Source organism: Chlorocebus sabaeus, chromosome 2 (assembly GCF_047675955.1).
Source record: "Chlorocebus sabaeus isolate Y175 chromosome 2, mChlSab1.0.hap1, whole genome shotgun sequence".
NCBI lineage: Eukaryota > Metazoa > Chordata > Mammalia > Primates > Cercopithecidae > Chlorocebus > Chlorocebus sabaeus.
The window spans coordinates 36,891,202-36,916,528 of record NC_132905.1 but is presented as its reverse complement, the minus strand read 5'-3'; the positions used below and the strand labels follow the sequence as shown (position 1 = coordinate 36,916,528).

At 47.6% G+C, this 25,327-nt stretch overlaps 1 protein-coding gene across 21 annotated transcripts in view; it reads left to right on the top strand.

The window, feature by feature from the left end:
* NINL (ninein like) overlaps positions 1–25,327 on the top strand; it is a 133,758-nt gene that overhangs the window by 65,352 nt on the left and 43,079 nt on the right. For 20 of the 21 annotated variants that reach the window (XR_012089739.1, XR_012089740.1, XR_012089742.1 and 17 more), the window contains 7 exons: positions 54–244; positions 8,855–8,951; positions 11,259–11,431; positions 13,355–13,421; positions 19,349–19,539; positions 20,297–20,449; positions 23,120–23,290. Coding sequence is in view for 16 of the 21 variants with exons in the window: in XM_073007581.1 (XP_072863682.1) it covers positions 54–244; positions 8,855–8,951; positions 11,259–11,431; positions 13,355–13,421; positions 19,349–19,539; positions 20,297–20,449; positions 23,120–23,290 (1,043 nt within the window). In the remaining 5 variants the exon portion in view is untranslated. The remainder of the gene's footprint in view (positions 1–53; positions 245–8,854; positions 8,952–11,258; positions 11,432–13,354; positions 13,422–19,348; positions 19,540–20,296; positions 20,450–23,119; positions 23,291–25,327) is intronic. The other variant, XM_073007614.1, reaches the window with a different exon arrangement.

The window sequence follows — 25,327 nt, the reverse complement described above, 5'->3', positions numbered from 1 at the left end:
AGGGGAGGCGGGAAAGTGTCCTGATGTTTTCTTCTTCCCTTGCACACTGCCAGCTTGCTATGGGATGGATGAAGAAGAGAACCACTATGTCTCGCAGCTCAGGGAAGTCTATAGCAGCTGTGACACCACAGGGACCGGCTTTCTGGACCGCCAGGAGCTGACCCAGCTCTGCCTGAAGCTTCACCTGGAGCAGCAGCTGCCTGTCCTACTGCAGACGCTTCTCGGAAACGACCATTTCGCCAGGGTGAGTGTCGGTCTTCATTGTCATAAAGGAAAGCACAGGGGTCTGTAGTTGGCTCCTATGGGCATTTGATAAGTATCAGCTGAATAAGGATACAAATGTCAAAGGAAAGTTATTAGCAAACGGAACAGTGTCCTAGTTTTTCCCTCTATGGAAATTCTACATTGTAGAAAGTGGTTTCTTAAGATTACATGTTTTCAATGTGGTAACTTCCAGAGGTTTGGTTTTGTTTTTCCAGAAAGATATTTTAGTGGTTTGTCACAGGGGCAGAATGGTGAAGGGGTTTGGTATGGGCCAGTGGTGTGTGGCTCACAAAGACCACATGGGTTGGGCTTGCGAGCAGCTCACACTGGTAATCAGAGAGAGTGTCACAGTCTCTTGAAGGCAGATTGTCTTATACAGTTTCACAGTTTGAAGTGCATCTAGGAGTTGAACAAAACAATTGCAAGCTGCTGTTGAAAGAATGAAGGATACCCATGTCCAAAAGTATCCCATAATTTCATCTAGGCCAGATAGAAAATGTGAAATTGGAGGGTTCTTTTCTATCAGAAGGTCAAGATCATCTAGAATGGGGATCTTGGTCCTAGACTGCAACCTGCTTTCATGATCAAAACGCTAAAAAGCTCCTCCCCGTTCCTACTTCTTAAACGTGCCTGGATGTTAGTGCTAACAGCAGTGCCTTATCTTGTTGGTCATCTTAACTTTGAAGGAATAATACTTTTTCTACAAGACTCAGTATTTTCTTTTTGTTTGTTTTTTTGAGACAGTCTCACTTTGTCATCCAGGCTGGAGTGTAGTGGAGCCATCTCGGCTCACTGCAACCTTCACCTCCCAGGCTCCAGCGATCCTCCTGCCTCAGTCCCCCAAGTAGCTGGGACCACAGGCCTGCGCCACCACACCTGGCTAATTTTTGTATTTTTTTTATAGAGATGGGGTTTTGCCGTGCTGCACAGACTGGTCTCAAACGTCTGAGCTCTAGCGATCCACCTGCCTTGGCCTTCCAAAGTGCTATGATACAAGTGTGAGCCACCGCACCGACCAGTATTTTTATATTGAATGGGGGAAAAAAAACAGCCAGTAAATTTTCCTGAAATGGCCCTTGGGCCAAAACAAATGAAGAAAAGAACCACTCACTGCTGGCCTAGTAGAGAGTCCGGGTGAATCCGACCTCTTGTTAGTTCCTCGAAGAAGCCTCACCTGCCCTGTCAGCAGGCCACTGTGCCTCCCTCATAGGGAACTCTCCTCAGGCAAATTCATGTCCTTTCTCTGACTTCGTTTTCTATTCCTGCCTTTTTAAATGCACTTAAGAAGGCAAATGTGTTATTGATAGACAATGATCTAGCCTCTCTTGATATCACCTGGAAGTGTGTTTGGGACATAGATGAGCAAAAGGCACATTGGTGAAAAATCAACGCTCTGGTTATTTAAGTAATACAGACAGATGGTCCAGTTTTTATAGATATATATTTTTTAATTTGAGTCTGTGTCTTGCTGAATTGATATTTTTGAAAAATCAAGAATTTGGAAATCAAACTTTGGAGAATTCAAAACCAAAAGAGTAACTTTTGGGTTCACGTTCAGAGTGCAGGCTCTGCTGATTGAATAAGCCATGTCATTCCCAAGGCTTTCTTCATTTTATATTTATAGGAATGATACAAGACAGAAACATCCAATTATGATAGAATAACCATGATTAGTATTAGAGCATCAGCAAGGAGAAAAATTCGCTTGGGTTATGTGAGATTTCTGACTTGAACCCTGTCACATGCGTCCTGAAAAGCGGCTCATCTGAGACGGAATTTCCTTCAGGAGGCTTGAGGCTTCTCATATGTTTGTGAGGAGGGGATGAGAAGAAAGTTGAGTACCACAGAGGTGACAGGAGCCGGGCCCTTTCTGACACAGCTCCCCCTGGGACAGCCATGCATGTCCAGCCATCGTCCGTCTGTCTGTCCCAGCTCCATCCCCTCCTACAGCCATAATTTTCTGTTCCCAGAAAGCAAGTCAGATGTTAGATAAATTAAGAAGTAACTTTGTTTGCACTAGTGCTCTTGACTGTGCTCTGACGTTATCTTTCTCTTCTCTGTGTAACATTTTGAGAGCACCCTGCCAGCGCTGCAGGTGCCTAGCGCTCACCTCTCCCTGCCTGTCCCTTGATCCTATCTCCTCAGAGATGGCTGGTCATGGTGAATGATTTTTCTTTTCAGACTCTGCTTGCTTCTCTGTTTTGTCCCACAGACAGGGCAGAGCTCCCACAGCCCCGGTGGGTGGAACATCATACAGAGATTTAAGGGAAGCCAGAAATATCCATATAGGTGTCCCCACTTTTCTACAAGAAACCCAATGGTAGAGATTTCAGGGAGTCTCAAAGAAAACCAAGATAAACTCTTTATCCAGGAGAATGGATTGGCTTTTCAGTTCAAATACTACATATGCAGGTCAAGTGCAGTGGCTCACGCCTGTCATCCCAGCACTTTGGGAGGCCAAGGCGGGCGGATCACGAGTTCGGGAGTTGGAGACCAGCCTGACCGATGTGGTGAAACCCCGTGTCTACTGAAAATACAAAATTAGCTGGGCATGGTGGCGCACACCTGTAATCCCAGCTACTCAGGAGGCTGAGGCAGGAGAATCGCTTGAACCTGGGAGGTAGAGGTTGCGGTGAACCAGGATCACGCTATTGCACTCCAGCCTGGGTGACACAGCAAGACTCCATCTCAAAAAGCAAACAAACAAACAAATACTACATATCCAGTCCTTGTAGTAATTAACATATATGATATTATATAAATGTTACTGATACAGAAATCTCATAAAAATGAAACAGGCCAGGTGCGATAGCTCACACATATAATCCCAGCACTTTGGGAGGCCAATGTGAGAGGATTGCTTCAGTCTAGGAGTTCAAGACTAGCTTGGGCAACAGAGTGAGACCTCGTCTCTACAGAAAAATCTTAAAGCTAGCTGGGTGTGGTGGCACGCACCTGTAATTCCAGTGACTGTGAGTCTGAGCTGGGAGGATTGCTTGAGCCCAGGAGTTTGAGGCTGTAGTGAGGTGTGATTGTGTCTCTGCACTCCAGCCTGGGCAGCAGCATGAGACCCTGTCTCATATATATATATATATGTATATATATAATGTTGTCTCATATATATATATATATATTCAGAGAAAAAAAAAGATGGTCATATCTGTATTGAACAGGTACAAACCTTTTTCTTCTCACTATTTCCTAAACAATGCAACCTAACAACTATTTACATAGTATTTACATTGTACTGGCTATTGTAAGTAATCTAGAGCTAATTTAAAATATACAGGAGGATGTGCGTAGGTTATATGCAAATACTACATTTTATACAAGGGACTTGAGCATCTGTGGAGTTTGGTATCCACCAAGGGTCCTGGAACCAATCCCCCAGGGATACTGAGGGACAATTGTAATTTGAAGATGAAAGTACCTCTAGATCACACATTCCAGCCCCTTTACTTTGTGGTGAATGAGTCTGAGATCATGCGGAGATGGGATGGTGTATCTTGTTGGTAAAATACTTGAATATATGGAGTTGCTGCTCGCCTTTTGTGAACTGTAAAGAAGGACATAAGAAAACAAACAAGTGTGGTCAAGATGGTGTCAGACTGAAGTGACACCAGACTGGGCCATCTGATCCCACTGCTCTTTGATGGATAGAAGAAAGTCAGCTGGTAATTATTATCAACAACACAAAAGAATCTGTGATTAGAATGAGCAAAATTGCAATTTCATTATTTGTGTAGTATTTGAGAGCTATTTTTGGGGGACTTCCTATGTGCTAGGCAACACCAGATGCTAAGGATGCAAGGAGGAAAGACCCACAGTTTCTATCTTCCTGTGAAATGACATGCATTCAAGGGATGCATTCTAGCATTCATTCAGACAGGAAAAATTTGGAAACAGCTTTTTCAGTATGGGATCGTTTACATAATCCTGGTAGCTCCATTTGTTGAAATCTTTTGCAGCCCTAAAAAAAGGAAGAAGAAGTTCAGATGTTCTAATAGTGGCAAGTGAGCTAACTCAGGCCAAGCTTTCAAGGAGGACTACTAGAAAAACTGAACAAAATAATAAAAACAAATACTTTGAAAACAGTAAAGAGCAAATAAATCAGTGAGAAATTGCCAGTCAAAAAGTCTGTAATAGGCTGGGCATGGTGGCTCAAGTCTATAATTCCAGTACTTTGGCAGGCCAGGGCAGGAGAATCACTTGAGCTCAGGAGTTCAAGACCAGTCTGGCCATGTTTTATTTTTGTCTCTACTAAAAATAAAAAACAATTAGCTGGGGGGCGGGGTGGTACACACATGTAGACCCAGCTACTCAGGCGGCCAAGGTGGAAGATCACTTGAGCTTGGGAGACTGAGGCTGCAGTGAGCTATGATCGTGCCATTGCCCTCCAGCTTGGTGATAGAGTGAGATCTTGTCACAGAAACAGACAAAAAAAAGGTGTAGTAAATTAAGTACCCAGAGAGGTAAGGTTAGCACACAAAAGCCCATTTTCCTTGAGAATATTTTGTGATTTTAAGTAAGCGACTGAGAAATTGATCTGTGGCTTTGAGGACCTCAAAGGGCCCCAGAAACATATGTCAAAACCTGGACTCATTTAAGGTAGAAACCCAGGGTTGGCAAACGAATCCCAAATTTAAGGAAGAATCCTGAAGGGTAAGACCTGTATGGTAAAGATGAATTGCAGTCAGTCATTATACTGCTTTGTGGTCTGATCTTATATCCCTCAGTACACTAGATAATCTTAAATCCTGCACTTAGATTACTGGCACTGCATGGATAGGCACCTAGCCAAAGCAAACAATAAAAGTGCCATCATCCCAAATCTGAAATTATTCCTAAATAATAGCCAAATACAATGACCAGCATATGATAAAGGATAACTGGGCAAAGAAACAAGACAGGATGAGCAAGAACCAGCAGAACTGACAATGGAAGCAGACCCACAAAGATGTGAGATATTAGAATTGTTGGACACAAAATATAAAACAACTATGGTTACTATATTAGAGATTTTTTTTAAAGCTTAAAAAATATCTATAAGAACTCTAAAAAGTGAAGTAACAAATCTGAACAATGAACCAAATAAAATGTCTAGAATTGAAAAGTATGACCACCAAAATTTAAATAGAAGCATTTAAGAGCAGATTAGACACAGCTGAAGAAACCATTCATTAACTGGAGTCATCCAGAATGCAGCATGAAGATATAAAAAGAGGTGGTAGAGATGGCGTGAGAAAGTCCAGCATCCCTTTAACTGGAGTCCTGGGAGGAAACAAGTGAATGCTGGAGGGGCATTATGTGAAGATGTAATAGCTAAAACATTTTCAGGACAGATGAAACATACTTCTTGGGATTCTAAAAGCCCGTGGAATTCCAAGCAGGATAAAGAGACATCTATATCTGGCGTACTATGTGAAACTGAAGGAAAACAAAGCCAGACAGAATATCTTAAAAACAGCCAGAAGTGGGTACACAGGATCTCTTTGCATTTTTCTTACAACTGCATATGGATCTATAATGATCTCAAGGTGAAAAGTTTAATAATTTTAAAAGGGAAGCTAGAGAAAAGACATATCCTAAAAGTGAGCCATAGTTAGGTTGACCATTGCTTTCTCTAACGTAACAGTAGAAGTCAGAAGACAGTGGAAAGATATCTCCAATATACTAGAAGAAAATAACTGCGAACCTGAATTTCGTACCGAGTAAAAATAACCTTTAAGAATAAAGGTGAAAGAATGCCTCTGTGAGAAGAAGAGTTCTGCTTAGCAGTGAAAGGATATAGAGGCAAAGACACCCAATAAATATTTGTTGAGTCCCTACTATGTGCTACTAAAGTGAGCTCACATTTTAACTGGGGGGCAGAAAATAAGCAAATGCATGTATAATTTAATTCAGATAGTAATACATGTGTGTCCCAGGCAGAGGTGTCTGCAAAGAAACAGCCACATTTTGCATTCAATGGCAGCAACAGAGATGTGCTCATGCAAATTCTTGGCCAGATTTTGGAAGCCTACTTGGACCTATGGCCCCAAACTTTCTTCTCCAACACTTAGTGGTGATATTTTGACCAACCTAATAGCCCTTCTGTTGATTTCCTGTGTGACTTTCACTGAAGTGTACCTACAGAAAAGAGCATGTTTCCAAGTGTACAAGGTCAGTGAATATTCCAAACTGAGTGCACCTTTGTAACCGTCACACCCTTATCCCTCATCATGTCTTTTTGGTTCTTCTGCTACCAAAGGTTAACCACTGTCTGGACACCAACACCATAGATTTTTTTTTTTTTTTGCCTGTTTCTGAATTTTATATAAATTCTGTATTTTAATACAGCACATACTCAGTACGTACTCTCTGACTTTTTTTTCTTTTTTTTTTTCTTTTTTTTTTTGAGACAGGGTCTCACTTTGTCACCCAGGCATGATCTTGGCTCACTGTAGCCTTGACCTCCTGGGCTCAAGCAATCCTCCTCCCTCAGCCCCCCAGGTAGCTGGGTCTACAGGCATGTGCCACCATGCCTGGCTAATTATTGTGTTTTTTTGTAGAGATGAGGTTTCACTATGTTGCCCAGGCTGGTCTCCAACTCCTGAGCTCAAGCAATCACCCTGCCTCTGCCTCCCAAAGTGCTGGGATTACAGTGGGATTACAGGCATGAGCCACCGCACCCGGCCGTTCTCTGGCTTCTTTACTCAATAGTATGTCTCTGAGATACATTCATGTTACTGTGTCTATTAGTGGTTTGTTCTTTTTCATTGTCATGTATTTCATTGTATGACTATGCCTGTATCAATTTGTTTATCCATTCTGTTTGAATGAACAGCAGAGTCATTTCCACTATTCTAAAAGGATAATTTACGTTATAAATGATTTCTTTGTTACAAAAATAATGTAAAATAAAAACATGTTAGATAAAAAAATTGGCACTGGCATATTCAAGAAAAACAAAGTTCTAAAGGATGTATTTTAAATAGTTGGAAAATTATTCCAGGTGGAAAGTCAGAAATGCAAGAAGAAAAAGAGAATAAGTATGTGGATAATTCTAAATGAACATTATATAAAACCAAAAATAGTATTTTGTGAGGGTTTAAAACATATAGAAATAAAATATGTGATAACAAAGACATTGAAGTCAGGAGTGTGGTAACTGGAGCTAATATATTTCACTGGCTTTCTATTGTCATAGAAGAGGGTAAAAGGATTGATTAATAGTCAACTTTGGTAAACTAAGAATGGATGTTGTAATTTTAGGGTAATCAGTAGATAAGTGGAAATAGACTATATAACTTTTTTTTTTTTTTTTTTTTTTTTGAGATAGTCTCACTCTGTTGTCCAGGTTGGAGTGCAATGGCGCTATCTTGGCTCACTGCAACCTCCGCCTTCTGGGTTCAAGTGATTCTTCTGCCTCAGCCTCCCAAGTAGCTAGGATTACAGGCACACGCCAGCATGCCCGGCTAATTTTTGTATTTTTAGTAGAGATGGGGTCTCATCATATTGGCCAGGCTGGTCTTGAACTCGTGACCTCACGTGATCCACCTGCCTTAGCACTCGTGACCTCACGTAATCCACCTGCCTTAGCCTCCCAAAGTGCTGGGGTTACAGGCATGAGCCACCATGCCTGGCCATAACATCTAAATTAATAAGAGAAAAGTGAAATCCTAAAATAGTGAATCCAAAGGCGGGGTGGGGGAAGGGAGAGAAAAAGCAAGCAAGTCAAATTGAAAACAGAAAGCAAAATAGTCAATTTAAATCTAGTAAATCAGTAATCACGTTAAATGTAATTAGATTACATATTTAAGTTGAAGGATAAAGTTTGTCAGATTGGACAAAATCCAACTGTTACCATTCATAAGAGACATATCTAAAACATAAGGATATAAAAAATTGGAATTAAAAGTTCAATAAAAAGATATCATGTAAATACTGACCTAAAGAAAGCTGGGGTAGTTTCTCGATAAAAGAGAAAATGGACTTTATGGTGAAAAGCTTTACTGAATTAAAGACTGTGAGCATTTTATTATAATAAAAGGTTCAGTTCACCAAGGGGATATGCCCTATTGGCACATTCTATGGCCCAGCACTCCCCTCCTCAGGTGGGTACCATAGCAAAGCCTCTGAGGACACAGAGAAGCTAACTGAAACCAAGCTTTAGGCATGCACGCAAATGAGGTCTAGAACAGCAAGGAAGCTGTCACCATAAAAGTCAGGGTAAGGTTCAGGAGATGTAGGGGAAGGGTCATGGTGGAGAGGCCTTCTGCAGTGCTTGGTGGTGTCGGGGACACCATGGGCGTTCACCTTATGTGTAACGTTTCGTGGTCATTGGATCCCTCTTTCCTAATTATGTTGTTTGATTTACAAAATTGTTGATAGTATTTATTTGGTGGTAGGATTATGGTCCACTTTTACTTTCCTCATCATGCTCTTCTATTTTTAAAAATCTTAAGTAAATATTTGAAAACATGACTGTTCTCGTTCTAAAAGGCAATAATAATATGTTTCTATCTGAGAGAAAATCCAAAAGATTTGCTTATGAAATGTGTGATCTGTTGAAAGTGACATTGTCCTCTCTCACCTTCAATTCACCCAGGTTAACTTTGAGGAATTTAAGGAAGGTTTTGTGGCTGTGTTGTCATCAAATGCTGGTGTTCGCCCCTCAAATGAAGACAGTAGTTCTTTGGAATCAGGTAAGAGGATTTAATCCTGTTGGCCATATTTTCTTTTCATTATTTGTTTGTTAACTTTTGGAGTGTAATATTCTAATGAAAGAATCCAGCAGTTCTGAAAACTGAATTCTACCTTGCTTTCTGTCACCCACAAGGTATATGGACTTGGAAAAAACACTTGATGTTTTTTCTTCCTTTGTTTATTTGTGAAGTGGTGTCATATAATAATGCGTGCTGTGCCTGCTGTGGATGACACTGCACTGTGCTGATATAAGTGATCAGAATCCTGTTACAGGGACAGGGCTGCTGGGACACAGGCTACATCCCTAAGTGGAAGTGGCATCCTTGGGGAAAGCCACCTGGCCTTGGTTCCAGCCTCAAGGTGCCAGGATGGTAACAGGCTGTGGGCGAGGTCAGAGGGAGGCTGCCCAGGCCTGGAGTATTGAGGTCGTGGTGGCCTGCTTCTTGGTTGCAGATAGCCCCATGTCAGGAGGGTGTGAAATGGGGGTGGCTCTTTCCCTTTTGCAGGGGTGTTGTGTTTGTGGTATTGATTAGTGTGTCACAGAGGGAGTGCTTCCCTCGTGTCTCACAGCAGGATGTCCTGGTCAGGAGGGGTGTGCGGCAGTAGATAAGGCTGTCACAGGGTTTGGGGCAGAGGACAGGAAAGCGGAAGGGACCAGGCTCACACAGAGGTTTTCTGTGTGAGCATATGGCATTGAGCTTTGTGTATGTTTACAAAGAGTCCAATTAACCCTCATAGAAATCCTGTGGCATTACTTACCATACCAGTTATTCAGATGAGGAAACTGAGGCCCCAGGTGAGAAGAGAAGTTGGCTTGAGTTCCTTCCTCCCCTGAAAATGGATTTTTCTTTTCTACTCCACATGGCCAGGCTGCAAATTTTCCAAATTTTCACACTTTGCTTCCCTTTTAAATATAAATTTTAGTTTCAGATCGTCTCTTTGCTCATGAATATAAGCATATGCTGTTAGAAGTAGCCAGGGCACATCTTCAATGCCTTGCTGCTTAGAAATTTCTTCCACCAGATGCTCTAAATCATTTCTCTCAAGGTCAAAGTTTCACAGATCTCTAGGGCAGAGGCAAAATGCCACTAGGCTCTTCGCTAAAGCATAGCAAGTGTGACCTTTTTCCAGTTCCCAGTATGCTCCTTATCTCTATTTGAGACTGCTGCAGTCAGGACTTCATTGTCCATATCACTATTAGCATTTTGGTCACATCAGTTTAACATGTCTCTAGAAGGTTACAAACTTTCCCACATCTTCCTGTCTTCTTCTAAGCCCTCCAAACTGTCCCGACTTCTGCCTGTTATCCAATTCCAAAGCTGCTTTCACATTTTCATGTATCTTTGTAGCAATGCTCCACTCCTGGTGCCAATTTTCTGTATTAGTCTGTTTTCACATTGCTATAAGGAACTACCTGAGACTGGGTAATTTGTTTTTAAAGAAGAGTTTTAATTGACTCACAGTTCCTCAGACTGTACAGGAGGCCTGGCTAGGGATGCCTCAGGAAATTCACAATCATGGCAGAAGGTGAAGGGGAAGCAGGCATGTCTTACATGAATGGAGAAGGAGGAAGAGAGCAGGGGAAGGTGCTACACACTTTTAAACAACCAGATCTCATGAGAACTCACTATCATGAGAACAGCAATTGGAAAAATCCACCTGCATGATCCAATCACCTCCCACCAGACCCCTCCTCCAACGCTGACGATTACAATTTGACATGAGATTTGGGTGGGGACACAGAGCCAAACCATATTAACCTCCCATATGCTCAGACCTTTCTGGTGAGAGTGTACTAGGCCAGTCCTTGATGGTGCCTGCTGTCTTGGGGTGATTGTTAATCAGGCCCATCATGACTCTGTCCCAGTGGGGTGAGAGATATTCTAGTCACCCTGCTTATTGTCAGCTGACATTTATCGTGTTCAGTCAGGTTACTGAGAGTCAGGTGTATATGTTCTTGGATTTTTGGAGGTTTTATTACTCCTTTGCATAGATAGCTAGATTTCCTATTAGTTTTTCATTACATAAAAGCAAAACATGCTTGAAAAAGTGTAAATAGCAGATAGAGTTTAGGGGAAAGTCCTCCTCTCCCCACCCTTGCTTTCACAATCTCCCAAACAAGGTCATAGAATTGCCATTGTTCACTGCTTCTCGGGTCTTTCCAGATGCTTCTGTGTGCAGAGCAGTGCGTGTTTGGGAGGCGCACTCGGCGCTGAGTGTGCATCTTCTCAGAGCGTACCTGCTGGCCTGCACGGGCCCATAACTGCTATAAAGGACCCCCACCAAATTTCCTGTTTTCTTTCCAGCTGCCTCCAGTGCCATCCCTCCAAAGTATGTGAATGGTTCTAAGTGGTACGGCCGTCGGAGCCGGCCCGAGCTATGTGACACTGCCACAGAAGCCAGACACGTGCCCGAGCAGCAAACCCAGGCCAGCCTGAAAAGTCCGCTCTGGCGCTCAGCATCTCTGGAGAGCGTGGAGGTGGGTCAGGCCCCTCTCCCACCCCAGCTGCCCAGTGTTGGGAATAACAAATGCTTCCTTTCATCCCTGTTTGTAGCACTTGATCACAAGATGTGGGGAGGGCAGGGCACTCTCAGGCACCTTGAGTCACCAGAAGCTTGGTCACTTTGGGGAATACCATTTCATTTAAATTGGGTCTGGTTGTCTTCAGGACAGTCCTGGCCATAGGATTCTCTCCTGAATTGGTGCAATAGAGAATTTGTGCTTCAGTCCTTTGTGTATAATATCTCTTTTTCCCTGATACCACTACTAACTCTAGAAGGCAATGTTTGTGTCTTCATGGAGTGAAGGGTCAACGTGCTAAGAGTAGAAAAGGGAAGATGCTTTTTTGAAACAGCCTCGAGGTCAGGAGTGTGAGTGTGTCAACCCCCAGCCCTGCCTATCTTGAACACTTAGTTATACTGAGGCCCAGCACTTACAACTGGCCTGTATGAGCCAATGCCTCCTGGAGCCTTGGAAGTTGCTTCCCTGTCCCCCAGGCTCCCTGAGTCATTTGCTGCAGGTGGCTGGTATGCAGGGATCACCCATTGAGAGGGGGATGGGCCCAGGAGATGGCTGCCAGAGTCTCGTGGGGCTTCATGTTAAGAAATATGTCCATGGGGCAGGTCCACAGCTTGTAAGTTAATCATGGACTGGGTTGAACCATTTTCAAGGATTCCAAAAGGTTCCTGGTTCCTGCTCTCTGTACTGTCAGCTTCTGCCAGGTGGGTCTCCATCAGGAGCACCTCCTTCTTAGGTCGGGGCCCCAGGTGGACTTGTTTACCATTTGTTTTCACCATTTGTGGAGGCAAAGAGGAAAAACAACCAAAATGTATTTAAATCTTAGAGTCTCTTTTCTCAGGGGCATGTGACATCTAGGCGATGCCAGTAAATCCAGAATATTCCTTTTTCATTCTGTTTTAAAAATTTGGACCTCAGGGATGGAGAGATAGTGAATGTACTCTCTGTGGTGGATCTTCATTGGTGCCATTCTGCTTCTTAAATCATCTTTGATTCCCAAAACCTGAAGACAGGGAAAGCCACCTTTAGGGTTGTCAGTGCAGTTAAACTCAAAAAATGGGGTTGACTATTTATCACCAACTCACAGATTCTCCCCAGTCAGAGCCAGTGCCAGCTTTGAAGCATACAGAGTCTTGGTCACCAGGCATCCATTCCACAGTCAGTTGTGGGGACACACAACACCCGGACAAAAGCAGACTTTGACTCTGGTTGGCTGACGCAGTCACTGCAGCACGAGGTTTTTACTTAAGTCGCATGTTTCTTGATGGCCCCGGCTCTTGTCTTGGGTGCAGGTTTGCAAAGGCTGCTGGGGTGTGAGGTGATTACCAGGTGCTGTGCTATCCCGAGCCCTTGAAGGGATACAGAAACCTGCTCTCTCACCTTGGGACTGTGCTGAACTGATGTGGTTGATGAGGGAGAGGTGCAGAGAGGCGTGCTGCAAGCCTCGTATGGAGAGTGTGTCCCAAGACGGAATGATTGACTGTGGCTGCAGGGCTGGCTTCTTTCACGTGCTGGGTCTGAAGCCATCACCATCATCACCGTGCAGAGGCGGACAGGCTTCTCTGCTGCTGGGACACAAGTGTTTGATTGTATTTGCAGGGTCGACTGTTGACGAATGGGTTTATGTTGAGCCCGAGCGTGCGGAACAAGGCGTGTCCCGTCTCCCTGGCCCAGCCCCTTGCTGCTGCTAGGCGGGGCTCACCTGGGGCTGCTAGCTGGCATGCAGGGCAGCCCCACGGTGGGGGTGGGCTTCTCCTCTGAGGGATTGACTCCATACTCAGCCATCTGCCACTTCCCCAAACATCCTGCTCTATTTGTTCCCGGTACTCCGTCCCCAGCAGCACCCCCTGGAACTCACAGCCTTCTCTCTGCGTCTTTCTGCAGAGTCTCAAGTCAGATGAAGAGGCCGAGAGCACTAAAGAAGCTCAGAATGAATTATTCGAAGCACAAGGTAAAGCCTCAGCCTCACATTTGGTGCTCTCTGCCTTTGCCCAGAGCTTTGAAAGCTGAAGAGCCGGGTCACTGGGCAGTACACACCACAAGTTTAATTTCCTGGTAAATGCGTGGGGTGGGTTGTGTCCCGCTGGATTCCTCCTTCTCCAGGAGTGGTCAGAATGTCATCATCTCAGCAGTGAGGCCGTCACTCGGTCCTCATCCTCCCAAGGTCAGACCCTGGGGCAGAGGCCCGTGGCCGAGGGAGCAGTGTGGTTCGTCACACTTTATGGTCTGCAAGTACCGATGTGACCCTAGCTGGCAGGTATGGCCCTGTGGTTTCAGGCAGGAGGGCCTTGCTTGGCCCCGTCACCTCGGACTGCCCCTACACCTCCTTTCTGGCACGCTGGGCTAGGTACAGCCTCTCCCTTCCTGTGCAGGGGCATTCTTAGCACCCACCAGGGTTTCATCTGTCCCACAAATGGAGTGTAATACCTGGTCCTGGAGCTTAGAGCCTTACATAGCAGCCAGAAGGCCAGCAGCTGGGACACAGAAGCAAATCACAGGGTGCAGCCTCACAGCGCTGTGCAGCGTGCAGGGGAGGCTCACCATCCATGCTGCCGTGGTGCCCTCTGCAAGATCTGGCATTTTGGGAAGAGAAGCTACGTGCAGGGGCATGATCGAGACTTCATCTCCCTCACCACGTTTCTGGAGTGACATGCATTACATGTGTTCTGGGGACAGAAAGCTAGACAAAAAAACTTCCCAGTGGATCCCCCTGGGGAGAGGAACAAAGGCTCTGGGAGAGGAGGACTTCTTTTTAACTAATTATCTTGTGCTTGCCTATAATACTTCTTTGACATTAAAAAGCAAACAAAAATATTAATTGTGAATCCTAGAGTATTTTGGATAGAAAAGACCAACACCTATGCAAACAATGCAAAAACAGAAGACTCCATAGAAGTGACTGCTGACTTACCTGATGCCTGCAGGAGTGAAGAAAGGGGCCCCACAGAGAGGTGGGTGTGAGAGGATCAGCGTGGTGGCCAGACGCTGAGCTCTGAGGAACTACCCAGATGTGAAGCCGGCAACCTGGCTAACCCTTGCAGCAGGCTTGGCATAATCCGAGCATCCCTCCTCTCAGAGCAGCTTGGGGCTCAGGGGTGACGTCTTGCTGAGCTTGGGAACAAGAGCTGAGGTTCACACCAGGCCCTTATGATCACAGCACTTTACATCGATCAAGCTTTTACATCGCTGCTGCAGGCTTCTCTGAGGAGCAGGGCTGCAGTGCTCAAGGAAGGATTGGAGAAGGTGAGAGACTTAGGATGGACTCCATTGCATCTAGGGCCTCTGTTGGGACACTTGAAGACTGGGTCTGAAATCATATGACGCGTCACTGATGCGTCTAGGCTGGAGGAGCTCAACTGAGGACAGCCTCGGAGGGGTTGCAGCGGGCCTCAGCGTGGCTGGGCTTCCTTACGGCATGGTGACTCTGGGTGGTCAACTGCCCCACCTGGTTGCTCAGGGCCCTAAGGACACGTCCCAAAAACAGGACTGGGATTTCCTCACTGAGTTCAGGCCAGCCTCAAAGTCACAAAGCATCCCTTCCACCACGTTCTGTCGATCAAAGCTGTCACAAGGCTACCAGATTCAAGGAGAGGGGACACAGACCTGAAGCGAAGAGTGTCAAAGAAATTTGAAGCCGCATTTCCAAACTGCCTCACATGGGCAGGCTGAAAGCAAGAAGGAAGGCAAAGAGGGGAGAAGTTAGAATGGGGGTGTCATGTGCTTCAGGAAACAGGAAGGCTGGAGGCATTGATGGATGTGTAGGGAGCAAACTGCAGGATCCTTAGCAGGCAGGCATGTAAGGTGCAGGTATAGGGGAGTGCAGGAGGCTGCCATGGCCTTTGAGGAGGCAGTGATGAGAGGAGCTAGTATTTCAGGTTGCAGGGATGCAGGTGACTGGGGAGGGGAGGCTGGAGCCCGGCTGAACGCTGAGAGACCTCTTCAGGCTGCTAGTGCCCCCCGTCTCCCCCTGTTGCAGAAGGATCAGGGTGGCAGCGTTGGGTGTGTCCCCTTGCAGGAGGCATGAGGCCATCCCAGGAAGTCATCAGGCTGCAGGCTGCACTGGATCCCACTGGTGAGGCGTGGGCAGGGTCAGTGGCTCCCAGTCAGTGCCCTGTACCCCAGGAACCCCCAACCCCAGACAGGGTGCCCCGCCATTCTCTTTGCCCTGGGCTGGGCTGCAGGCCAGGCAGGCCGCTGACCATGCAGGGCAGGGAGTAGCACTGGTCTGTGTTCCTTAGTCCTGTGAGCAGTTTCACTGTCTTTCCAGGCTTTTCCACGTGAGTCAGTGGATGCCCTAATGAGGCCTCCCCACACAGGTGGTCACATGGGCTGACTGTGCAGAAACAGCTTGGATAGAGGGCATTGCCCTGGGATTTCTGCCAGTTAGCACCCCTTGGACCATGGTCCTTGAATGCCTGCGCCATGTTTTGTTCAACTTTTTTTTTTGAGGCGGAGTCTCACTCTGTTGCCCAGGCTGGAGTGCAGTGGCGTGATCTCGGCTCACTGCAAGCTCCGCCTCCCGCATTCACACCATTCTCCTGCCTCAGCCTCCCGAGTAGCTGGGACTACAGGCGCCCGCCACCATGCCCAGCTAATTTTTTGTATTTTTAGTAAAGACAGGGTTTCACCGTGTTAGCCAGGATGATCTTGATCTCCTGACCTTGTGATCCGCCCGCCTCAGCCTCCCAAAGTGCAGGGATTACAGGCGTGAGCCACCGCGCCCGGCCTTTGTTCAACTTTTATCTCAGTAAATGTCAGAGGAACTGACCTGAGCTGCTAGCTGTGGTGCTGGACAAAGCAGGCAGACTCCTATGTGCTGAGAAAAGTCAGCCAAGCCGCTGTGTCTTCCATCCTTGACTTGATGTCTAGATCTAGGGCAGCAAAGGGAGAGGGGCTCGCAGGAGGAGGCTGTTTTTCACCCAGTGATTTCAGTGCTCAGCCTGGAGAGCAGGTCGGGGTTCCTCCCAGCAGTTTACAGAAAGCTTTGTGCAGGATCAGAGCTGACAGACGGTAGTGCACACACACTCATGTCAAGCTCAGAGGACTTGCCCGACCTCTTCTGCCAGCCTGAGAAATAACCCAGTATCAGGATTGCTTTCACATTTTTTCCTTGGAGATTTCAGGCACCTTAGGCTGGAAGGGACCTCGGAGGTGTCCTTTTCTTACCCATCGCTTTCCTCTTGTTTTCCTCAACCCAACCCACAGTGTCATTTGTGAGCACACAGTCTGCCTTCCTTTGGGGGATGGTGGCTTTCCTGTTACCAGCGGGATTATCAGTAATTCATGCCCACATGGCTCATCTACCTGAAGGATCCAGACTGCTGAAGCAGAACTGCAACACTAAAGTCTGTGTTGGGTGGAAGCAGACATGTCCCTGCTCTGGGCTAGGTGGTGTGGACGAGGCATGGAGGAACATGTCTGGCTGGACACATAGGTCACTGTAGGAACACGTCTGGCTGGACAGCTGGCTCACCACAGACACTTTCTCTTGGACACCCAGTGTCTGTCCTCATTCTCAAGCTGTTTCCACAGCTTCAAACACATCAAGAAGACAAGCGACTGAAGACAAAGGTTAGGAAAAGTGACCTTCCACCACTCGAGCCCACTGATGAGTCCTAAAGACACCAGTGCCTCCTGAGTGAGGCGCAGAGGACACAGTGCCACCTGCAAAGCATTTATGCCAAACAAACAAATGAACTTGAGCCTGCAGCCAAACTAGACTTTGATGCTAACTCAGGTTTTCTGGAAATGTTAAGGATGGAGGAGCTTGTTAGATGACAACACGGGGAAGCAGGCAGATAGATCCAGATGTGGAACATTCCACAGAACAGTGGGTCTGATTTCTTTAAAAAGGTATGAGCTGTGGGGATTTGGGAGAGGTGCTTGTGACTGAAAGATGTGAGAGGAATAACAGCCAAGGGCACCCTGAGGAGTTTGGATGCTGGTTCAAACAAATCAACTGTAAGAATATATTTTTGAGACGCTTGGGAAAATCCTGTTGATTTTGTTAGGTGTGATAGTGGCATTGTGGTGATGTAAGAATATATATATTTTTTCTAGAGATATGGATCAAATATGTGGGGGAGAAGTAACATGAGATCTGTGATTTCAAATAACCGAGATGGATCCCGACTCATGGTGTTTTCACTCAACGATTTTTCAACTTTGTGATGGTGTGAGGTCGATATGCATTCAGTAGAAGCCGTCCTTCAGTGTCCATGCGACCGTTCTGATCTTCACTTTCAGTACAGGGTTCAGTAGATTACATGAGACATTGAACATATTAGTCTAAAATAGGCTTTGTGTTAGAGGATTTTGCCCCACTGTTGGTTAGTGTGTTCTGAGATGTGTAAGGTAGGCCAGGCCCCAGCTACGATGTCGGTGGGTTAGGTATATTCAGTACATCTTTGACTTGACGTTTTCAGCTTATTGTGGAGTTGTTGGGCTGTAGCTCCATCGTAAGTCAGGGAGCATCTGTACTTCTAAATACTTCAGTCGTAAGGAAAGCGGGTAGGGAAGAAGCCTGTGGCAGGGTGTTGTCATAGTGGAGCCTGAGTAGCAGGTGCTCTGGGCTTCACTTTACTCTTTGCTCTGTGTAAGTTAGAAAGTTTTCAAAAATTAACTTATTAAAAGACTGGTCTTTTTATTGTAAATACAAATAATAGAGTCCTCTCCCTCTTTTTTGTTTTTTTTTTTTTTTTTGAGACGGAGTCTTTTTCTGTAGCCCAAGCTGGAGTGCAGTGGTGCGATCTCGGCTCACTGCAGTGTCCGCCTCCTGGGTTCAAGCAGTTCTCTGCCTCAGCCTCCCGAGTAGCTGGGATTACAGGCGGCCGCCATCACACCCAGCTAATTTTTGTATTTTTAGTAGAGATGGGGTTTCACCGTCTTGGCCAGGCTGGTCTTGAACTCCTGACCTCGTGATCTACCCACCTCGGTCTCCCAAAGTGCTGGGATTACAGGTGTGAGCCAGCGTGCCCAGCCCCTCTGCCTCTTTTAAATGCTCACACAGCTGACCGTAGAAGGTTCTCTTCAGAAAGAATTTCCCCATTAGAGGCAGATCTTTTCCCCCAACAATTTATTTTGAAAATTTGTAAACAGAGTGAAGTGCAAACAACTGTGTCATGAAAACCCATGTACCAACCACCTAATTCCACCTTTGGTGCTTTGCAGCTCCCCTTTGTCGGTCCGTCCATCCCTCTGTCCGTCCATCCAGCCCTCTGTTGGTCCGTCCATCCAGCCCTCTATCCATCGGTCCATCTGATTTCAGAGTCACTGACTAGCATTGCTCTGCGTCCCCCACATGCTTCAGCCTGGAGCACAGGACTTAACTGTTGCTGGTTTTTCTCCCCAGCCTTATTGGGGTGTGATTGACAAATAAAAATTGTATATATTTTAGGTGTACAGTGTTGATCTGAGACATGTGTACATTGTGAAATGATGACCACAGTCCAGCCAGTTAACACATCCATCTCACTTAGTTATGTGTGTGTGCTGAGAACACTTGAGATAGACTCTTTTAGCAAACTTCGAGGAAGCAATTGGGTCTTATTAACTGTAGTCACCGTGCTGTACATTGGGGCTCCAGAAATTACTCATCTTGTAACTGAAAGTGACCCCCCTCCACCAGCATCTCCCCCACCACCCAGCTCTGTAACCACCCTTCTACACCCTGCTCCCGTGAGTTCCTCTTTCCTTAGATCTCACATGTGAGTGAGATCTCATGGTGTTTGTCTTTCGTGTCTGCTTATTTCACCTAGTGTAATGTCTTCCACATTCATCCATGCTGTTGGAAAGGGCAGAACGTCCTTCTTTTTAAGGCTGAGTTTGGCTCCATTGTGTATGTATCAGGGTCTAACTGTGACTCCCCCCTTGCTTCAGGACAGCTGCAGACCTGGGATACCGAGGACTTTGGGAGCCCCCAGAAGTCCTGCAGCCCCTCCTTTGACACCCCAGAGAGCCAGATCCGGGGCATGTGGGAAGAGCTGGGGGTGGGCAGCCACGGGCACCTGAGCGAGCAGGAGCTGGCTGTGGTCTGCCAGAGCATCGGGCTCCAGGGACTCGAGAAAGAGGTGAGGGCACAGAAGGCCACCCAGCCACGTGTTCCTGGCCATGGTCATGGTTTAGTGTTGGGTCTGGAAACCCCTCTACCCTTCAGCCACTCATTTAGGTGCATCACTTTCTAATCTAAAATCCTTTGGTGGCTCTTGGCGTTCCTGCCAAAAGCTAAAAACTCCAGACACCTTTGAAAACCCATCTCTGATGGAGTTGCCCAGTCCCACCAACTCCCTGCCACGCTCAGGTGTAGCAGGCACTTCCCGTTCCTTCACTCACATCCTTCCTCTGCCTGGATGCCTTTCCCTCTTCTCTGTGTGACCAGGTTCCACTGCACAGCCAAGACAAGACCCCCAAGCCTGTCTGCATTCCCCAGTGGCCATGTTCCTTCTCCTCCTGGGTGGGAGGCCAGTCTGCCTTGCTGGAGTTCTTCTCAGCCCTGTGTCCTTGCTGGGCCTCACACTGCAGGACCTGGCCTTGCTCAGCATCCGCAGGCCCCAGCAGACAATAAGCATTTGTAGAACTGAGAAGTTCAGGTGACACCCACTCACAGTGAAATGGAAACCAAGGCCTGTGGGTTTTGCAAGATAGAGGGAGGGGGTGCCTTGGGAAAATACAGCCCTCAGGGTCTACACAGTTTTAAGGCTGGATAAGACAAGGAAGCGGCCCTTGTTGGGTACCTGGAACCAGAGGGAGGGAGGGAGGGAGGCCCCGGTGAGGGCAGCTGGGTGGAGCTCTTATGGGTGGGCCTGAGGTATGAGGGCTTTTGTTTAGGAACTTGAAGACCTGTTTAACAAACTGGATCAAGACGGAGACGGCAAAGTGAGTCTTGAGGAATTCCAGCTTGGCCTCTTCAGTCATGAGCCCGCGCTACTTCTGGAGTCTTCCACTCAAGTTAAACTGAGCAAGCCTTGGTCTCATTACCAGGTAAAATGCAACAGTTAAATCCTGAACCCAGCAACCACTGATGTCATTCTCTGGTGACTAAAACTGCTGACTCCCTCCCTGCTTGTGTCACCACACAACGAGCTGTCCAAGAACTGGACAGGCCATACACACACGCATGTATGTGGGAGGCCACACGACATAGATTCTGGAGCCACATAGATTTGAGGTGGGTCCAGTGTTGCTCTTCCCTGACTGTGTGTCACTAGGGGAGTTACATTCTCCAAGCCTCAGGCTCACATGTAAGCCGGGGGTGGTTTGGGTGCCCACTTCCCGGGGCTACAGAAGGCAGTGCTTAGGTGAGGAACATGGCTGCTCAGGTGCCAACCTCCCGAGGCTATAGAAGGCAGTGCTTAGGTGAGGAACATGGCTGCTCAGGTGCCAACCTCCCGGGGCTACAGAAGGCAGTGCTTAGGTGAGGAACGTGCTGCTTAGGTGCCAACCTCCTGGGACTACAGAAGGCAGTGCTTAGGTGAGGAATTTCCTGCTCAGGTGCCCACCTCCCGGGGCTACAGAAGGCAGTGCTTAGGTGAGGAACGGGCTGTCAGGTGCCCACCTCCCGGAGCTACACAAGGCAGTGCTCAGGTGAGGAATGTGGCAGCTCCTCAGCCTGTGGTGTGATATGCCCCAGCAAGAAAACTCCCTCCCATCCTCCCCATTGTGGAATAGCAAGGGCAATATTTCTGTGTTAGTCTGTTCTCACATTGCTAAAGGAATACTTGAGACTAGGCAATTTATAAAGAAAAGAGGTTTAGTGAGCTCACGGTTCTGCAGGCTGTGCAGGAAGCATGGTGCCAGTGTCTGCTCGGCTGCTTCTGGGGAGGCCTCAGGAAGCTTACAATCATGGCAGAAGGTGAAGGGGTGCAGGCAGGTCACATGACCAGAGCAGGAGCAAGAAAGCAAGGGGAGAGGTGCCACACACTTTTAAACAACCAGGTCTCATGAGAACTCACTATCACGAGGACAGTACCAAGAGGGATGATGCTAAACCATTTGTGAGATATCCACCTCCAAGATCCAGTCACTTCCCACCAGGCCCCACCTTCAACATCAGGGATTACATTTTAATATGAGATTTGAGCGGGAACACAGATCTAAGCCATATCAGTTGCCAGAGGATCCAGTGAGTCTGTCTAGGATTGGTCCTGATAGTGTCCCTTAACCCATGCTCTATCTCTTGCACAAATACTGGGTCTCTCTGTAGTTTGAGGAGACCGGGGCATGGCTGCTGAGGGGCTGGATACTTCTTTGCTGCTGCAATTGGTCCTGAATTTGGTGAGTGGTGTTGCAGGACCTGTAGTGCTATTCTGTACCGGGGGTAGGTATGCCTGAGAATCTAGGTTTCTGACTCTAAAGTCAATGAGGGCCGGGCATGGTAACTCACGTCTGTAATCCCAGCACTTTGGGAGGCCGAGGCAGGTGGATCATTTGAGGTCAGGAGTTTGAGACCAGCCTGGTTAACATGGTGAAACCCTGTCTCTAGTAAAAATACAAAAATTAGCCAGGTGTGGTGGTGCACATGTATAATCCTAGCTACTCAGGAGGCTGAGGCAGGAGAATCGCTTGAACCCAGGAGGCAGAAGTTGCAGTGAGCTGAGATCACATCATTGCACTCCAGCGTGGGCGACAGAGTGAGACTCCATCTCAAATAAATAAATTAATTTAATTTAATTTAATTTAAAAACCTAAATAATTTAGAAACCTGGTGAAAAAAAATCAATGAGGACCCGGCACAGTGGGTCATGCCTATAGTCCCAGCAGTCTGGGAGGCCAAGGCAGGCAGATCACTTGAGCCCAGGAGTTTGAGAGAAGGTGAGACAACATAGTGAGACCCCATCTCAAAGATTTAAAAATTATCTAGGTGCGGTGGCACATGCCTGTGGTCCCAGCTACTTGGGAGACTGAGCAGGAGGATCACTTGAGTCCAGGAGGTCGAGGCTGCAGTGAGGCTAACATCAGTGAGAACGACAAAGAAGAAACTCAGGAGCCAGCACTGAGGAAAGGGGTCAGGCGGCCATGTAAGGCCAGAATGATCAACATGAGGTCCCACAGGTCGTCCTTAGTGTGGGCTGGGGAGATGCCTCCTGAACTGGCTTGCCTTCATTGTCGAACGCCAAGTCAACTTGGCCATGAGCCACCCATGCTGCATTCTGAGGGTCTGGGGGTGTGTGCGCCTCTGCCTGGGTCAGCGCACTTCTGCCCTTCCAACCTGCCTTGGGTTTCTTTTCACAGCTGAGACTTTCCTGGTGCTGGCATGGACTCTCTGGGCCCCTGCCTCTGTGAGGCCAGGTTCCCACCTCTGTGAATTCAAGGGTGGAACGTCAAAACTCCTTTGTCGTCCCTCTCCAAGTGATGATGAGTGTGCTGACTGGGGCTGGCCAGTTGGGCCACGTGGGTACAAGGCCTGAGTCCTGGGTGTCGGGGGCCTTGGTTGCATGTCCCGGCTTTCTCACCTGCACAGCCATGTGACCTTGGAGAGGTCATGTGATGGGGCTGCACCTCTGACCTGTCCTCTGAGAGCTGAGGATGGTCTCATGAGCTGTTCCTGTGAGGCCCTCTGAGCACAGGCTGGGGAGGATGGAGAACACATCAGCAGCGCACAGGCGTGAGGCTTTGGACGCTGGGCGCTATGGGAGTCTTCCTGACATGCAGGTCCCAGAGGAGAGCGGCTGCCACACCACCACGACCTCATCCCTCGTGTCCCTGTGCTCCAGCCTGCGCCTCTTCTCCAGCATTGACGATGGTTCTGGCTTCGCTTTTCCTGATCAGGTCCTGGCCATGTGGACCCAAGAGGGGATTCAGAATGGCAGGGAAATCTTGCAGGTTTGGAACTGGGTGATGCCTGAGCTGGACAGGGAACCTGGGGGGCCCATCTGCTGCAGAGGAGGATGGATGGAGCACCCCAAGCCAGGGACCCAGCAGGGGTTTGTGCTCTGTGCAGAGGATGCCATGCAAGGAAGTCCAGGTAGAAACCTATATCTTTTAATTTTTGCTACTAAAATATAGGACATTATAATTTAAAAGGATAAGAAATAAAATACAAAGATAGTGTGAAAAAGTCAATTTGAAGGTAGCCTTTAGTGGCTTAGACATTTTCCCTGAATGTTGGGCCAAGGAGGTTAGATGAATGGAAAGAAATTGCCTGTTGTGATGTCGATGTCTGTTGGGCACCACTGTCACTGCAGTTACTGATGAGCTCAGAGTGAGCCCGAACTCTCCTGGAGCCCCTGCCTGGCTGGTTGAGCTATTCTCCCCCATGGCACCCACTTACCCCAGGCCCTTCCCACCATGGGCCGGGTGTCAGGAGGCACACCCTTCCCTCCGTGTTCTGCTGGGGCTGCCTGGGAGGGAAGATGTGGTCCTCGCATGGGACACAGCTCCTCACAGGCTCAGGCTTCCCAGAGGGACGCAGGCCAGCCCTGGAGATTTGGAAGGAGCTCTGCCCTGGGCACAATTTGGTGACAACTGTGCAGGGGCAGAGGTGTGCAGGGGCCCAGCATGGGTGAGGAAAGACAGTCTCACGAGGTACAGTGGACTAGACTTACTATTTTCATTACTTTCCACTGTTAGAAAGGATGTCAACGGAACAAAAACCTATTAAATAAGAAAGAAAGCCTACCTGCCCCTCCCCGAATGGGGTGGGTGACAGCTGTTGGTGTGGTGGGCGTCCTGCAGAACTTTTCCCTGGCACATGAGAGATGCATATTATTTATACATTCTGACGAAATTTTTTTTTTTTTTCAAAATTGGTATCATACCGTTTGTCTTGCAAATTTGTGCAGCCCTTCGCTTTTCCTGTGAAAAATCGGAGCATTTATATGCATCGATGTCCTTGCTGCTGTGCTGGCATTTCTCTGAGGCTGGACTCCTGAAGTTGCACCCTGTAACTCTTGGAGGCGCTGTCATATTCCTTCAGAAAATGTCCTGTTGGCACAGACAGACAATACAGGAAGGAGCCCACACAGCCCTTGAAACAGTCCACCCAACTCCACGGACCAAGACCCTCATAGGCCCAACCTCATCTGTTACCGAGTCCCCCAAGATGGCAAAGCCAGACCTGCACAGCTGGCCTCACACCTGTCCTGAGAGCCAGAGGCAGAGGCAGGATCACCAAAAATCGCTTGCAGGAAGGGCAGAGAGCACGGGTCTCTCAGTTCCAAGATGCCCAACACCTGACTCCACAGCTCTGGGAGTTCCCTGGCTGCTGTTGCGCCCTGGCTCTGATGAGTGCATCTTGCCTCTGCCCTTTCAGAACTTATTCTCTTTCCCATTTGCACTAGAGCTGCTGGTGCTGCTCTGCAAAGACACCCTGGGTGGCTTCTCCCTCACTTCATAATAGATTGCTGCCAAATTCTGCCTTGCAACTCAGTATCATTTCTGACCTCGGGCTGCTGTGGTGGCTCTGTCCCTCTACGCCACCCAGTGACGTGGCGGGGAGCGTGTGCTTGTGTAGGGACAGCTTTCCAGGCAGCTCCCCAGCCTCTCCCAAGATGCCGTTGCTCCTCAGGAGCTGCTGGGAAGTGGGCAGCGTGGAAAGTCAGCCCCTGCTTCACAGGAGACTCTGGGCCGGGCTTGTCCTGGCACCCGCTTCAGCCGCCCTGCCATGGTGCCTGCCGCTGGCCTGAGCAGGGCGTTTGTAGCCACAAGTGGAAAGCAGAGCCAGGAATACCCGAGGCGGAAAAGGCAGAGGCAGAAAAAGCAAACACGACAGAACGTTAGCTGCCGCTCCCTTGAGCTGAGGGGCTTAGGGTGTGTGTGGCTCTATTTTTTGTTGTTTCAGTAGAATGCCAGTTGTTCTGTGCTTTGAAGTTTGTGAGGTGTATTCTTCACACTTCTGAGGGGAAGAACAGTCCGCTCTGG